This window comes from Triticum dicoccoides, chromosome 1B, assembly GCF_002162155.2.
Source record: "Triticum dicoccoides isolate Atlit2015 ecotype Zavitan chromosome 1B, WEW_v2.0, whole genome shotgun sequence".
Lineage (NCBI taxonomy): Eukaryota > Viridiplantae > Streptophyta > Magnoliopsida > Poales > Poaceae > Triticum > Triticum dicoccoides.
Genome location: NC_041381.1, coordinates 148890991 through 148907236, shown reverse-complemented (window position 1 = coordinate 148907236; position 16246 = coordinate 148890991). Strand labels below are relative to the sequence as shown.

Below are 16246 nucleotides of genomic sequence, written 5' to 3'. Positions count from 1 at the left end.
GACTTCTCTCGAGAAAATAGCAAACGATGGGTAAAAAAATACTGTTAGGCAATTGACAAAGAGCAAATAATTATAACAATATCTAAGGTAATGATCGTGTATATAGGCATCACGTCCAAGATTAGTAGACTGACTCTTGCCTGCATCTACTACTATTACTCTACACATCGACCACTATCCAGCATGCATCTAGTGTATTAAGTTCATGGAAAACAGAGTAATGCAATAAGAACGATGACATGATGTAGACAAGATCTATTCATGTAGTAATAGACCCCATCTTTTTATCTTTAATGGCAACGATACATGCGTGGCATGTCTCCCTGTGTCACTTAGACTGAGAACAGCAAGATCGAACCCATCATAAAGAACCTCTTCCCATTACAAGAAAAATTAATCTAGTTAGGCAAACCAAACCAAGATTTCAGAGAAGAAATAAGAAGCTATAACAATCATGCATATAAGAGTTCAGCAAAGACTCAAATAATATTCATGGATAAATCTGATCATAAACTCACAATTCATCGGATCCCAACAAACACACCGCAAAAAGTCATTACATCAAATAGATCTCCAAGAACATCGAGGAGAACATTGTATTGAAGATCAAAAACAAAGAAGAAGCCATCTAGCTACTACCTACAGACTCATAGGTCTGTGGTAAACTACTCATGCATCATCGGAGGGGGGAAGGGTGATGATGAAGAACCCCTCTGTGATTGTTGACCCCTCAGGTAAAGTGCCGGAAAAGGCCCCTAGATTGGATCTCGTGTTTCGTCGACTCCCCTAAGGTTGCTGGGATTTTAGAGTATTTATAGACGATAGTCAATGGAGAAGCTTCCCGTGGGCCCCACTACCCACCAGGGTGTGCTTGGGCCTTCTGGCGTGCCCTGGTGCCTAGTGGGCCCCACTCGCCTCCTCCCGTGGACTTCTTTGGCTCCCTGGCTGTCTTCTATCTAGGAAAAATTCTCCAAAAAAATTTGTGGCAGTTGGACTTCATTTGGTACTGATATTCTGTGAAGTAAAAAACAAGCAAAAAACAACAACTAGCACTAGGCACTATGTCAATAAGTTAGTCCCAAAAATGATATAAAGTTGCTAGTAAATGAATATAAAACACCCAGGATTGATAATATAATAGCATGAAACAATCAAAAATTATATATATGTTGGAGACGTATCAAAAGATAGGAGGAGACAACAAGCCACACGAAGCTCCACATTTGGTGGCAAGAGGAAAGTGCAAGCAAAATATGTTTGACAGGGCACTTCAACACGAAAGTTGATTGGCGAGGACTAGAAACCAAACAACTCAATGAAGGAGGACAAATAAAAGAAGTCAGCGGACTGTGTTAGCTGGTGCTAGTGAATAAACGATAGTTTGCGAAGTCAAGGAAGTTACAGGAGGCACGGTCCTAGTCTTACCTTGTGGAAGAATCCGCATGATCTTCACTTTTGTAGGAGCAAACAAGTCATGGAGATGCATGCCGCACCTGGAGGACCGAATCAACATGTACCATCAATAGCAACAAATATGTGGTACACCATGTAATTACTTGCTCAACTGGCACATCCAACAGAGAGAGCTACGAAAGCATACCTAGGGGACGTAGGAGGAAATAACAGCCCTCCCATGCACCCACGGTAGGTGAGCTCCAAGCTTTACTTTTTTGCTGAAAACCCCTTGAAGGGTCACAATTATTTCCCGGGTCTAGGGCTCCGATGCTCACCGTTGGATCGTGCGGATCCATCATCCAACGGAGGAGGACCTCCCCTAATGTGACAGCATGGGAGGGTCGGGAGCTCCTCCTATTTTCCTGGGGACATAGTTCTACTTCTTCACCCCATCAACCGCTCGCATGCGAGGATGCTGTCATTGAGAGGATATCCAGAATCTTCGTGTCTTGTGGAGGCATAGGGCGTACGATAAACTCTATCGTTCCCACAAGTTGAGTATCTTCGTCATCTAAGTTCGTAAAAAAATACTTTTATTTTATTAAAAAACCGATGCTATCTGAATTCAATACTAATTTGAGCACCATTCACAATTTATTCGTTTTTAGGGCAATGCACATTTTATTCAAAAAACTGGTCGAACTTTGATATGCTCTAGGTCATGGGCCACCTGGAGATAAAGTGGCTAGCTGGTTGTACATGGTCTGATGATCTATGTATCTTATATCAGGGTTGGTTGTCCAGAAAAATCCATGTTTAATTGGTCACCCCACAAGTGAAGAGTGGATCATCTTCTTTGCTGCAATCTTATCTAGAACGCAACTCCTGAGGAGTTGTCGGTCGTTGGTTGGTTGGTTCTTGGGATGATGGGTAATATTGTTTTTGCAGAGTAGTTGCTTTCCTTTTATATCTTGTTTGTGGACATGTGGATAGATATGTAATCATCAACCAATGAATGCATGTATTGGTTGATGACACCATGTTCCTGAAAGATGCAATCAAACCAAATGTGTATGTCTACTTCCTTGATGATCTAATAATAAAGGAGGACTTGTTGATCACATTCATGATCAATTTGTCCTAATTTTACTGGATCTATTTGCTTTGCTTGTAGACGCTAGCTAGCACGCGCTTGTTATATATTCTTGTGCAATAAGAGAAAAGAGACTTCCCATGTCCATGCCAATGAACACCAAAGAAAGACAGCTTGAATGAAGATTAGAAAGATAAATTACACACATCCTCAAAGAAAGCAGAATAGGATGGCTCAACTGACTTGAAAAGTTCAAGTCAGTTTGCTAAAATGGAAAGTTTGCTAAGAAGAATGGAGACCATTGTAAAAGCAAGTAATTTTCTTTTCATGTTGTTGAAAAAAAAACAATGTACGGATGCCACTCAATATCATTTCTTGGAAGGAAATGACAATGGTGTATCATGCGGTGTGGTCTGTGCCGCCTCATTGATGCATGGCATGGATTGCCACCTCACTGATCCACAACATGGCCTTTCCTCTAGCCATGGACCATGCCCTCCTTCCAAGTCCAAAACAAACCTTCTAAGGTCATCTTTATCTCTCTCTATACTAGATGACCCGTTGCGCCCATGGCGCAAAGGGCGACAGCAAGCCATGTATTGTAAGAGTGGTGATAAGAAAATTCAGGCACAGATCAAAATAATAAATACTTATTGCTGGTAGATAGATACTTAGTGATGATACATAGTGGTTATAAGAAGTTTTTGATCGATTATTTACAATGTTATTTGGAAGCATGGTAGATAGCTAGAGATACATCTTATGAGGCGACGAACATTAGATGGAGTCATCGTTGCACGTTTCATGGATATTGAAAACGGCTTTGTTGTCCAGGCTACCTTTATTAGTGCTAAAGCCTGGGTTTGTTCAAAACACTGAAAATACAAGCTTATGAGGACAGCAACAGGGTAGCAGTCTTCACTTGTCCTTGCAGGTGGTGGTTTAGTAGCCACAGCAAAGGTTGCGTGGACCAATTTAGCGAACAAAGTTGATGCAAAAGAAAGGATAGCTCATAAGGCAAGAGATCGACATGGCATTGGCAAGTTTATAAGAGTTAAATTGCCATTGTAATAAAGCCCATTATACAGTGTATCAGTTGCATGGATGCACAAGGAAGAGATAAACCAGTGAAGGAATTTAAAAGGATCTAACAGCATTTATGGGTTCTTATCATTTTAAAGACAACATTTATGGGTTCTTATCATTTTAAAGACAACAGGCTGTAAAACATGGCACTTTTAAAATAACCAAAAGCAAGGCATGAACAAATCAGTGAAGGGACTACAAGCTGCAGGAATAGACGTACCACACATGCATGCTTATCTGAAAACTTGGATCAACCACTACTTCAGCATTTTTGATGAAATGAAGTCTACATACTTTATGTTATCTGGCACCTCTTTGTTTGTGCCTTTTCCCTGGTTTGTAATAGCTAGATTCAAACTAAGTAGGTGCTGTCAGGTTTTCGCCCCATGGTGCTCGTTTTGATGGCGGGCGAGCACAGTGGGTTTCCTGGTAGTGCGTTGAACTCGCTGCCTCTCTTTCCTTGCTTCCTGGTTGTATCGGAGACTGTTGTATTTCCGTTTATCTTAAATGGAAAGGGGCACGCCCGGTTCAAAAAAAAAGCAGCAACAGTAGCACCCCTAAAATTTCAAAAGGATTACATGAAAAACACATACTTGTGGTCTATATGAACAGAAACAGAAATCCAACAAAGTCAAATAAAGAAACAGAAGCATGGAAACTCTAATTGCTATAGGAAAATAAGCTTTATTGTACGTGGGTTTCGTAGCGCTTAATTTTGTACGATCCATATGCCGACTGCCAGCTTGGATAGGTAGTTAGTAGTGTATTATGCTTAATTGTATAGAAAGGGCATACCTGTTAAGCTTAAGTGGCATAGGAACTGTAGTTTCCATCGTGTTAGGAGGCATAGTAGCAGGAGCATCATCATCAATATCAGTCAGTTGAGAACCCTGCGAAAGGGTGAAGCTAATTATTGGGAACCATGCAAGAGGAAACCAAGAAAGAAGATAAAGAGGGAGCTAGATCCAATAGAAATACTAACAGTGATTAAAATAAAGGAATTTATGAAGTTGGTGTGACCACCCGGTCATGATGCTTCTCTTGCCAAACAAGGACACACGCATGCGGCAGCTCCCTCTTATGAAACTCCCCTGTGTGGATAACTGAAAAATAGGAAGTTAAATGAAAAGCAGTAAAATTAACATACATGGCTAAGAAAATGTTTAATAGGGGAGTGAAGACACTGGGTATAGTACCAGCAACTACAGGCCCAAACATCCTCCCTGTCCTGATTTTCTGTAGGTACTCAAGAAGTTTCAAGCGATACACTCGAACGGTAATGTCAGACCTATCGACTGTTTTTTGCCCAGGTTCAGTACTCTCCGTTATTTCAGGCCACTTTGGATTACATGTGAAGGTTGTGATTATATCAGGCGAGGCATGCATACGCAAAACAGCCACCCCATCATAGAAGTTTTCAGTCATACAGCGCGGACCACCAGCATAAGATGGAGGCATCCTACTCTTCTTACCGACCTCGGGCCCATTAGCTTCACCAAGTCCAACAACAAGATGGAGCTTTCCAGCGCACATGTCGTATCAAAGCTTTTCGGGAAGGACCTTCACTAAACAGCAAGAAAAGCATGAGTCAGTAGATCACCAGAGGCAGTAGAGCACCAGCGAAATAGCAAGCAGAAGATGATAGGGCACGAAGTAATGTGTTGGCTGAAACGCAAGAGAATTGAGAACAGAGGTGAGATATGAACTTATTATGTTCTCTTTCACCTAAGCAAAGATAGATATAAATGCACATGCATAGCGAAGGCATTGCAAGGAAGAATCTCAACGGGAAAAAACATAGATGCAACATAGGTAGATTACATTGTCTCAACACAGGACGATGGATTCCATAGTTATACATAACCATAAAGCAGTTCGAAAAGGATATATACATATAATATCTTTTAGGTACCAGGAAAAGCAGAAAGAATCATGTATGAGCTTGTACAAACGGACTATTTAGGCGCTGATTAATAAGAAGTATAAACACACTAAGCAAAGGGCTATCAAATAGCTACTCCCTCCGTTCCAAAATAGATGACTCAACTTTGTACTAACTTTACTGCAGAATAGCTGTAATCTCGACTATATCTTCACTAACAATTGAAAAGGGATGGCTGTAATCTAAGCTATATCTTCACCAACAATTAAGACTTTTTTGCTTGACGCATTCTCCAGAGAAGAATCATTTGAAGGTGTCGGACTGCTCTAGCTGCCTTACAGAGTTAAACTGCTACTCCTCTTAAGAAGTTCCAACCAGTGCCTGTTTCAGAATGAGTGGGTAAATTTTATCATGACGTCTGGTGTAAGCGCCCAGTTTGAAAATATAAAGCATTGTCAGTTTGGCACATATGCAAATCTATTATTCTGAGAAGAAACATTTTTCCTCAAATAATAACTTTGTATGATATATTGTGGTTACATCAAAGAAATCATCTCCAAGTTTAACAGTCTTCTACTACAATCAATCAAAAGGGCACAATAAGATCATGTAACATCACTAAGCTAACTCAAAAGAACCAAACTCTAAATATTTCGTATTTTCCTAGGCACGACAACCGCAACAAAAGAGGAAACAGATCAGCCATAGTACAATTGTGTTTGTATAGGCCTACTAAAAGAACACATGAGTAATAAAGTCCACGAACTGAAATCTAAATAATTTCAGAGCAGCCCAAGCATAATGCAAGCAGCACAACTACGGCGGCGAGTTGCGGACATCAGTTCTAAGCAGCCCTCTACCGGGACAGTCGAAGTGGACCTGCTTTGACTGAGGACCTGTCGAAGTGGATGTAGGTGCAGAGGTTGATCCGTTGCTGAGGCGAGGCTTGCGGCGGCGGTCCGAACGGGTTTCTTCGCACTGATCCGATCGGTGGCCTTTATGCGCCTGGAAGCAAAATATGTTCTGAATGACATAGCTAGGTTAACCAACTGGGAGAGAGTAAGTTGTTCATTACTTAAGCACGACAAAATTTAGAGAAAGGAACACATAGTGTCAGACTGAATTCCTTTAGCTCACCACCCAAGATAAAGACATACTGTAAGACCTATGATCCCATCTTTACATAAATTGAGAGACATATACCTATGACATAACTACAAGCTCTACATTCGAGATGCCTGCTCAGAGTATCTTTCATTTTATCGCAATTCTTTTGAATACGAATAAGAGAAACTTGTTGCACTCTCTTTTTTAAATGAATAAAAGAACTCGTGTCATTCGATAGAACAGAACCTAAATAGTCAAATTTGATTGGTACTTACACTTTTTAGTTTCCAGAGTCCATGTTCTGGACAACATTGTCACAGTGGATGCTGGGACCATCTCCCTTGATCAGTCAGCAGAACGGATTTTCAGATGTGGGCCTCTTCATGCCTTCTCCACTACTGTTGTTGCCACCTTGTGCTGGTCAGACCTAAACTGTGATACAAAAAATAAAACGGATTAACAGAGCAAGCTCCAAAAATCTACAGCATGAAAGCATAGATGATCAGAGCATTGAATCAAAGTGGATTTTGCTGCCACGACGCGGTTCGGTCAGAAGGCAGCCTTAGACGTACAGATAAACTGGATCTCTGCCGTCGCTTCATGGTTAGTTGCTGCAACTGCCTCCGACTCATGGATTTGGCTACAAGGTCACACCTGATAGGGAAGTCCCAGCTTCACATTGCCTGGAGTACACCACTGTCAGGCTTTACTCGCACCAGAAAAACCAGTGCCATTAACAAGGACTAAAGCAAAACCCATTTCTCCAGTATCCTGATAACCTCACAGTCTATTTGCTCTAGCTCTCACGTCTTCACATGTCGACCCAGCTCTGAATACAACGTTAAGTTACCCTTCTGTATCCATGTAAAAATTAGACAATATCATGGTAATAAGAGATCTACTCGATGGTAAAACATAGCTCTATAATAAGTATGAACAGATACCAAAGGATGCATCCTTTTAAATAATTCTGAGGGCATCATGAGTATTGCAAAAGCATGTACAAATAATGACATAACTAAGAGGAATGAATATTTCCTCTTGGAAGTTTCATACTTCTAGTTCTTCTGGTTCATAGAAGTAATGTGACTTTCGGGGTGTGAGAAATAAGGCCAGCATCTTCCCCATGGCATCTCTTGACCAGAATCGGACTCTTCTCACCCTCTCTTTCTTCTTTCTTCTTGTCCTCCTCTTCCGAGGCTGCATCGTCGTCGGTCAGCATGTCGCCCTCTCTTTCTTCTCCTCTCTGAACAATTCACATGATCAACGTATAGACCCGGTGCTATAAGATAATGTACAAGAAAGACAGCTACCACACCAGGGTTGCACGAGCTACCTCAAAAGTGTCAGCATAATATTGCATTGAAGAAGGCATAATCTTCATGCGCTTAGTTAACACCATGTGTAGTAAAACATTCGTCTGCAAAGCCACAGACACCCAGGGTCAAAATCCACTATTGTTTTCACCACAAAATCAGATCGGACAAGACGGAAAGACAACTTCGAATTATAATTAGCAAAGCACCAGACAAGAGGGAAAAACCACTTTGAATTATAATTAGCAAAGCACCATCCAGAGGCAAACAAGGCGCACATTGTTGCGCCCGTCCATTGTAGAGAAGGAATAACAGTTCAAATTGCAGCCCTTCAAGTATACAACCATAGAGAAAGATCGATTGATTTTACTGACAGGCTTTTGCTCTAACTTCCTATTCTAACACATATTTATTACCAATAAAAAGTTAGCATTCAATTTCGAAGTAGAAAAGCAAACATGCCCTTGTTTGTAATGGCACTTGAACACCAAAGCGAGGAATATGCAAAAGTGCATGCCTTCACAGTGATAGGACATGATGTAAAATCAATTCCACACTACCACCATCTCATACGTGTAATGGAACAGAAGATGAGCTTCAAAGTGATGGAAGATTGATCTGCTATTACCTGCAGGTTCGGGAAAAGGGGGTTTCTACCAATCAGAAAATCACATATTTGTTCAGATATTTGGATATATGTTGGTCGTCGACCACTGCAACACCTGTGGTCACAACACCAATGCCTATGATACAGCTCCCCTCGTGCCTTCTCCAGCAGCTAGCACGTGGTAAATCAGCATCACCTCTCCTCAGGTAGGTGTACTCGTCCCGTATCTTTGGCGGATCAGTACAAAATTCATATTTGGATATATGTTGGTCATCTCACGTGCAGATGCTTTGTTAGCACATAATATTGTTGTTAGCAAGCATGTAACATAGGCACAATATTATCATTAGTTTTAATAGTCAAATGTTTAAAGTAGACTCACCATGCTTCCCCACTGGTCCTGGACGACGGCCTCCGCATCGCGGTCGAGCAGCAGATCAACGAAAAGCAGACTCACCGTGCTTCCCCACTGGTCCTGGACGACGGCCTCCGCATCGCGGTCGAGCAGCAGATCAATGACCTTGGCGTGGCCCTCGATCGATCCAGGAGCAGATTGAGCCGCCACAGACCACGAGGTCGCGCCCGACTTCGTCCGCGCAGGCCGACAGCAGCCGGTGACCCTCTCCCGTCCGCCGCCACACCTTCCTCTCCTCTTTCTCTCTCTGGAGCAGTTCGAGACGGAGCGATGCCGGTCGCTCCATCGGACAAGGAGGAGGGATGGAGCCATGGATGAGCGAGTGAGCACGGGCGCCGCGTGGAGCCGGCGGCGCGGCCGGAGGGAAGAAGGGGATCTCGAGCGTCGGGGGAGAGAAGGTCGCGTCGGCGCCGCGTGGAGCCGGCGGCGCGATGGGAGGGAACGGGGATCAGGGGAGGGGAGAGCACGGGAGAGAGGGTAGGGGAGAGGAGATATTTTCACGGGACCCCTGCTGGCTGTTTTTTTTCCTCGCGCGGTGCACTGTGCGCTCGCTGTTTGATTCACATCGATGTGGATGGCGTGAGCCTGTCTAGCACCCCCTTCATCCTTTATAAGTTTGATACTACAGGAGTGATCCATTCGCGTGCGGGGTGCGAGTGCGACTTGGACTTAGGACTTGGGCAACCGGTGACGGCGAGAGGTTACTCTGTCTCCTTCCTCTGCGACGGTAAGAGGACATAGTTCTACTTCTTCACCCTATCAACCGTTTGCATGCAAGGATGCTGTCATAGAGAGGATATCCAGAATCTTCGTGTCTTGTGGCGGCATAGGGAGTAGAAGAAAGACTATCCTTCCCACGAGTTGAGTATCTTCGTCATCTAAGCGGGTAACAAAATATTTTTATTTTATACAAAAGATGATGCTATCTGAATTCAAGACTAATTTGAGCACCACTCGCATTTTATTCAAAGCTGGTCGGGCTTTTTTTTGAGAGCAAAGCAAAGCTTTATTACTTAACTGAGCTTAGGCATATCGCCTATTACAGAGGCGCCCACATGGGCAGGTACATTCGAGTCCCATTCCATGTACTGATTGGGATCACAACTACGGCCAATTGTGGCAAGATCGTGAGCTATAGAATTCGCTGTGTGTCTACACACGGTGATTACAACCTTGGCTTGAGTGAAACCCAAATGTCAATTTTGGAGAAACACCCGGGACACAGCCTCTACATCCCAGCCCAGCGTGGCCCAGCAACGCTGCCCGTTCCGGCTCCCCACTCTCTCCGGTCCCAGTTCAATCCCCATCAGCTGCACTCGAAACGGCGCCAGAACCCCCAAATTCCCCATCCCAGATGCCCAGCACTCTCCGCCTAACCAATCTCCACACATGAGGAAGGCGGCGGCGGCGGCGGCGGCGGCGGCGCCTCCAACCGCGGCTGCCAAGACGAAAGCGGCGGCAGCGGTGCCCGCGGCTGCTAAGAAGAAGCCCCTGGCGAAGAAGAAAGCGGCAGCGGCCGTACCCGCGGCCAAGAAGAAAGCAGCAGCGGCGGTACCTGCGGCGAAGAAGAAGGCGGCGGCAGCAGATGTTGCCAAGAAGAAGAAGACGGTACCCGCAGCCAAGAAGAAGGCGGCGGCGGCGGCGGCACCTGCAACCAAGAAGCGCGCATCCGGTGGAACGGCCGGGTGCAGGCCACGGAAACGGGCACGGGATGACAACTGCGACGGCGATCTCATCAGCAACCTTCCGGACGCCGTCCTATGCACCATCATCTCCCTCCTCCCCACCAAGGACGGCGCTCGCACGCAGGCCATCGCACGCCGATGGCGCCCTCTCTGGGGCTCCGCGCCTCTCAACCTCGACGCCGAGAACCTCAGCACCAATGATTTCAAGCAGCCGCGCCGCCGCCGAGGGCCTCGACCGTCGACGGAATCCATCATCTCCAGGATCCTCTCGGACCACCCTGGCCCCGCCCGTCGCTTCGACTTCCGATTAACCTGCATCTTCCCAACAAAAAGAGAGCACGCCAAGAGTGTTGCTCAGATCGTGAGCTGGTTAAACTCTCGGAGCCTCGACAACCTTGAGGAGCTCCATATCTTCTTCCCGATCTTGTGTCGAGCAGCTCCGACCCCCATGCTCAGATCCGTGCTCCGCTTCGCATCAACTCTCGTCGTGGCCACTGTTGGCCACTGCAATTTTCCAGATGAGATCGCTCCTTCATTGAATTTCCCCATCCTCAAGCATCTCACCCTGCGTCACGTTAACATCTCCGTGGATGCATTCCATGGTGTTCTCTCCGCCTGCCATGTGTTGGAGACCCTATTTCTGCCTGAAAATGTTTACAATGGCTCCCTCCACATAAGCTCACGAAATCTTAGGAGCATCTGCTTCAGTGATTGTTTTATGGGCACAAACGAATTGGTTATTGAGGACACCCCTCACCTTGAAAGGCTGCTTTGTCCATGCTTGGACGTCGAGACTATCCGGGTAAATAGGGCACCTAAACTGGAGATATTGGGCCCATTGTCACCGCGCATCTCCAATGTTCAGATTGCAAACCTAGTCTTTCAGGTAGAAGCATCCTTCCCGACTCTTGCATTTGGCATTCCTTCAGACATTAGTTTTATGCTCATTGTTGTTTTACAGGGGTTGGTTCCAACCAGCTTCAACAATTTGATATGCACAGTGAAGGTTCTGGCTCTCCAGTTTTATTGCGCTGATTTGAATGCGGTTCTTGACGTCCTCAGGTTCTTCCCCTGCTTGGAAAAGCTTTATGTTATGGTGAGTTTTTATATTTGCTTGCTTTAAATGTCAAAATGAGAACTGATACTTGAAAAAGAACTGATTGACACGTAGTCTAGTTAGCAATTACTTTGACATCATCTTTTAAGTCTTCTTTCCTTTTACAGTGGAACGAATACTTAGAGACAAACACTATAGGAGAAATAAATGAAGCCGAGTATGAAACATACTCGGCGAACAGCGTTTTAACATCGGCGACGTGTAAGCCGAGTGTTACACTCGGCTTGCCCTACTTGGCTTAAATGTGTATTTGGTACTCCAAGAAGAATTGATTGACATGTATAATCTAGTCTAGTTAGCAATTACTTTAAAGTTTTAAAATATGTATCTTATAAGTCTTATTTCCTTTCCAGTGGAACAAATACTTAAACACAGAGATGAACAATGTGCGTCATTATGACCCAATAGATCCAATCAAATGCCTTGAGACCCATCTCAAAACACTTGTGTTGAAGAATTACAAAGGCGACAAGCAAGATGTTACCTTTGCCAAGTTCTTTGTTCTGAATGGGAAAGTGCTAAATGCGATCAAATTTGGCGTGACTGTGAAGTTCGACGAGAAATGGGTGGCTGATCAACACAGGCTGCTAGGAGTGGAAAATGAAGCTTCTCCGGACCTTGAGTTTAAACATTGTTCGTACTATTTGAATCGCCATTCAGATATCCATGACTTGTCAATTGCTGATCCCTTCAACAACTCTTTTCTAGCTGAAGATGATGCCCTTCCAGTGATATCATGCTCTTCCAGTTCTGATGAGGATAGTACCTGAAGACCGTGTTATCTTGCGCTTGTGTTTATGGTGCCGATGCCTCGATATTGTGCTGCCAGCAGTTCAATGCTTGTTTCTCTGTTTCTAGTTTAATGTTCCTTTGTTATTCCCAGCATGGTATGTCATGTAACTGTGAGCTAGTGAACTCAGCATCAAACTCCTCTCTTAACATGTCTTTTGTCTGAGAAAGGAGGACTCTCGTTTGTGTCAGCAATGCATTCTTGGTGATCAGACGTTGCACCAGTCGAAATCAGAAATTCATGAAACCTCTCAGTTGCCCTTTTTCACACAAGCAAAAGTTTAACTTGCCACTGTTTAATAGATGCATTAATTAAAATAAGAGATATTGTGATATCCCAACATGATCCTGTCCACCATGGAGCAATCTTCAACTTCACCTACAACAAGCAAAGCTATAAGAGGGGCTGAGCAAAAGCGGTAACATAGCCAAGCAATGGTTTGCTAGGAAGGGTGAAAAGGTTAGAGGCTGACATGGCAGATTGGGAGGCTTGATAAATAGTTGATAGGTAGCGCAACATAGTGATAGAACGAAGCAACTAGCATAGCAATGATAGTAGTGAGATCCAGGGTAGCGGGCATCTTGCCTGAAATCCCGCTAGGAAGAAGAACGAGTCCATGAAGAAGATGAAGCCACGAAGACGAACCAAGCGTAGACGAACGAATCCTCACGATCGCAATGAAACAGGAAACTATCGAGAAGAAGCACACAACACGGTAAACACACCACACATAGACAAGACATGATGCACAACAAGCATGATGCATGACAAAGCTAGATGAGGCTACTCATGGCAAGAGATGATGCAAAAAAGAGCAACACATCAAGGCAAGTTTAAATGAGGCCGGAAACAACATAGAACTAATCTGGTAAGTCCTCATATGCAAGTTTCGAAATTGGTCCAAATCTGAATAAACCTTATGTTCAAGTTGTTAAACGGAAAGTTAAGATGCACCAAGATGATCTACACGAGATTCTAGTCAAGTTACATATAAAGTTCATTTAATTCGGAGCAACGGCCTAGAAGATATGAGCAAAACAAGTTAAACATGGCATTGATGCAAAATGCATACAAACATCAAGCAAACATATCAAAACAAGGATGCAACATGATAATATGAAACTACATGCAAAATCAAGCAAGTTTCATATAGAGCACACTCAAAACGGAGCAACGGTTCAACACACACATGAAACAAGTTTAAAGGACAAGCTGTCCAAAACAGCAACTAGGCATCTTGCAAGCATCAAAATAGCATGCTACAGGACCTCAGCAAGAAAACAAAAGGCATGGACATGATGTACAGGTAAAGCATTACAAAACATGAACACTGAGCTATCTCCAGAAATCACTAGAACATGCTCAAACACACATGGGAAGATTGCAAAAAATAACAGTTTCAGACTTTGTAGAAATAACATCAGGTTGCAATGTTTAGAGCTATCAAACAACATGTTACAGGAACTTATCATGGCAAAAAAGGCATGGCATAAACCTACTAATTGCATAGTACAAAAATCCCTTACTGACCATGAGACAAAAAGGATCAGAAGATATGATGGCACCCATGTAAACATAGCAAGTTTCGTTAATAGATTCAGCAAACAGGGCATGTCAGGAACAACGATAAGTAGGCATGTTGGTGAGCTTTTACCACTCACCACAGAGCAATACATGGCATGACAAGGTAACCACCAGTAAGAATACATGTTTATGAAGCTAAGCATGGCAAGAGCAAGTTCATAGAGTGCATGCATCACTAGCAAAGCTCATGGCAAAACTGAACTAAATGTTAAGAGGCTGACAGCAACATTATTTAGCATTTTGAGAGCAAGATTACAACAAGCTACAACAGCCTATAAATGCAATCAGGGGCATGGATGGATAGAACATGACATTTGTAACAAAACATCATTAGTGAACATCTCCAGATTATGCATAGAATGACTTGTAGCAGCAGGTTTACATAGCATCACAACATAACAGATTCAGTCTAGCAAAACATCAACAGCAAGTACCCTACTTAACAAGCTTGATGCACTCACTACACAACTCACAAAAATACATGGATGGCACCCCTTTAAAGATGGCATGATGTAGTTCAAAACTCATGTAGAGCTCATGCTCATAGGAGGCACACATTAAACATGGCAAAAATGGCAAATGAGCATGTTCTGTTAACAGACAACAGACAACATTATATAGCACTCTTGCAACAATGATTCAGGCATCAAGATGCACTCAAATGAACATGACACAATGTAATGAAATGTAGAGCATCTCACAACGAACATTTTGGCATATTACACGCACGAAACGGAGCAGTATGTATGGAGTTATGATGCGATGAACATGGGACCAGAATGTCAAAATAATATCAGGACTTAGACGAAAATCACCTCCGGATCTGAGCTGACCCGGGCACGGACGTCGAAGCAGGGCCGGAGTTCGCCGAAGGACTTGCCGGAGAGGGGAAGGGCGGCCAGAGAGCCAGATCCGGCCGGATCTCGCCGGATCCGGGCGCGGTCTTCGAGGGGCAGCGCCGGACGCGAGCGCCGGAGAGGAGGCGCGGGGGCGGCGCACCGGAGCGGGGACGGCGGCGCTCGGAGGAGGACTCGGGCGCGGAGACGAGGGGCGACGGCGGGGCGCGGGGCGGCGGCTCAGCGAGGGGTGCTCGGGGTGGCACGGGGGAGCTCCTGGGCGGCGGTAGGGCGGCGAGGCCGCGGCCGGCGGCGGGATGCCGCGGCGGCGACGGGCGGCGGACAGGCGCGCCAGCGGGGCGCGGACGGGCCGGGCGGCGGCGGATCTGGGCCCGCGTGGGCCTCGGATGGGCTCCGCAGGCCGGCGGCACGAGGACGGTGGCGGAGGACACATGGCGCACCCTGATTCACGGATGGGCGGCGGCGACGTGTGTCTGGCGGCGGACGGACATGTCCGGCACGGAGAGGGAAGATTTTTAGGGTTTGGACCCGGGATTTCGGGGGAGAGGGCATATCTATAGTTTATGGGAGCTAGGGGAGTCCAAATGAGACACGGTTTTCGCCCACACGATCGTGATCGAACGACCGAGAGCATGGAGGGGGTTAGGATGGGCTAGTGGGTTGTGGTGAAGAGGGGCTGGGCTGCAAAGAGAGGGGGGTTTTGGGCTACGCGGTTAACCGTTGGAGTATCAAACGGACTCCAAATGGCACGAAAGTTGATAGGCGGTCTACCGGTGGTGTACCAAGGCCGCTTGTCAAGACTCGGTCCATTCCGAGAATGTTTAACACCCGCTCACAATGAGAGACAAAAGGGGGACGCCGGAGGACATAGGAGTGCCAGATTGCAAAACGGACAACAGGGAAAATGCTCGGATGCATGAGACGAACACGTATGCAATGCAATGCACATGATGACATGGCAAAATGCAACACGCAAGCAAATGACATGGCAACGACGGCGAATATCTGGCGGACACCTGGCGCATCGAAACCGGGGCGTTACAATTGGCATGCCATAATTCAGATACTTGTTATCTATGTAAATATCATGACATGACATAATTCAAATATATGATTTATATACTAAGGAAGTGAGCAGAGGGCAATTGCATATATGATGTGTCAACTAAGGAGATGGCATTCAATAGTGTGTATATGATGTAGAAAATAAGCATTGCAATACAACATATGCATTATATGAGTAATATAACCCTGCCAAGTTTGAGCATACACCTCAGGGGGTAATAGGACTGGTCATCTGCCTCTGAATCCT

General features: G+C 45.0%; 2 protein-coding genes across 15 annotated transcripts; one reads left to right on the top strand and one right to left on the bottom strand.

Moving 5' to 3' along the window:
• Positions 1 to 1126: 1126 nt before the first annotated feature.
• Positions 1127 to 9460, bottom strand: LOC119324335. Of its 14 annotated transcripts, none has more exons than XR_005156898.1 (11): positions 8869 to 9460; positions 7900 to 7983; positions 7620 to 7809; positions 7343 to 7417; positions 7136 to 7246; positions 6839 to 6995; positions 6336 to 6479; positions 4771 to 5139; positions 4557 to 4677; positions 4370 to 4464; positions 3820 to 4131 (listed from the first exon to the last, which is right to left on the bottom strand). XR_005156898.1 is itself a non-coding variant. In XM_037598124.1 (8 exons), exons 5-8 carry the CDS (start codon positions 5105 to 5107, stop codon positions 3927 to 3929), a joined length of 717 nt encoding a protein of 238 aa, XP_037454021.1. In that variant the 5' UTR covers positions 5108 to 5139; positions 6336 to 6479; positions 6839 to 6995; positions 7136 to 7809; positions 7900 to 8241; the 3' UTR covers positions 3820 to 3926. The 14 variants fall into 14 exon arrangements, 1 of the variants encoding a protein (XP_037454021.1); XR_005156901.1 differs by having other exon boundaries at positions 7343 to 7392; XR_005156879.1 differs by adding an exon at positions 8508 to 8774 and having other exon boundaries at positions 7136 to 7809.
• A 721-nt stretch (positions 9461 to 10181) lies between these two features.
• Positions 10182 to 12730, top strand: LOC119324326 (F-box/FBD/LRR-repeat protein At1g16930-like). The gene is made up of 3 exons (XM_037598115.1): positions 10182 to 11472; positions 11548 to 11682; positions 12057 to 12730. Exons 1-3 carry the CDS (start codon positions 10291 to 10293, stop codon positions 12471 to 12473), a joined length of 1734 nt encoding a protein of 577 aa, XP_037454012.1. The 5' UTR covers positions 10182 to 10290; the 3' UTR covers positions 12474 to 12730.
• Positions 12731 to 16246: the final 3516 nt, after the last annotated feature.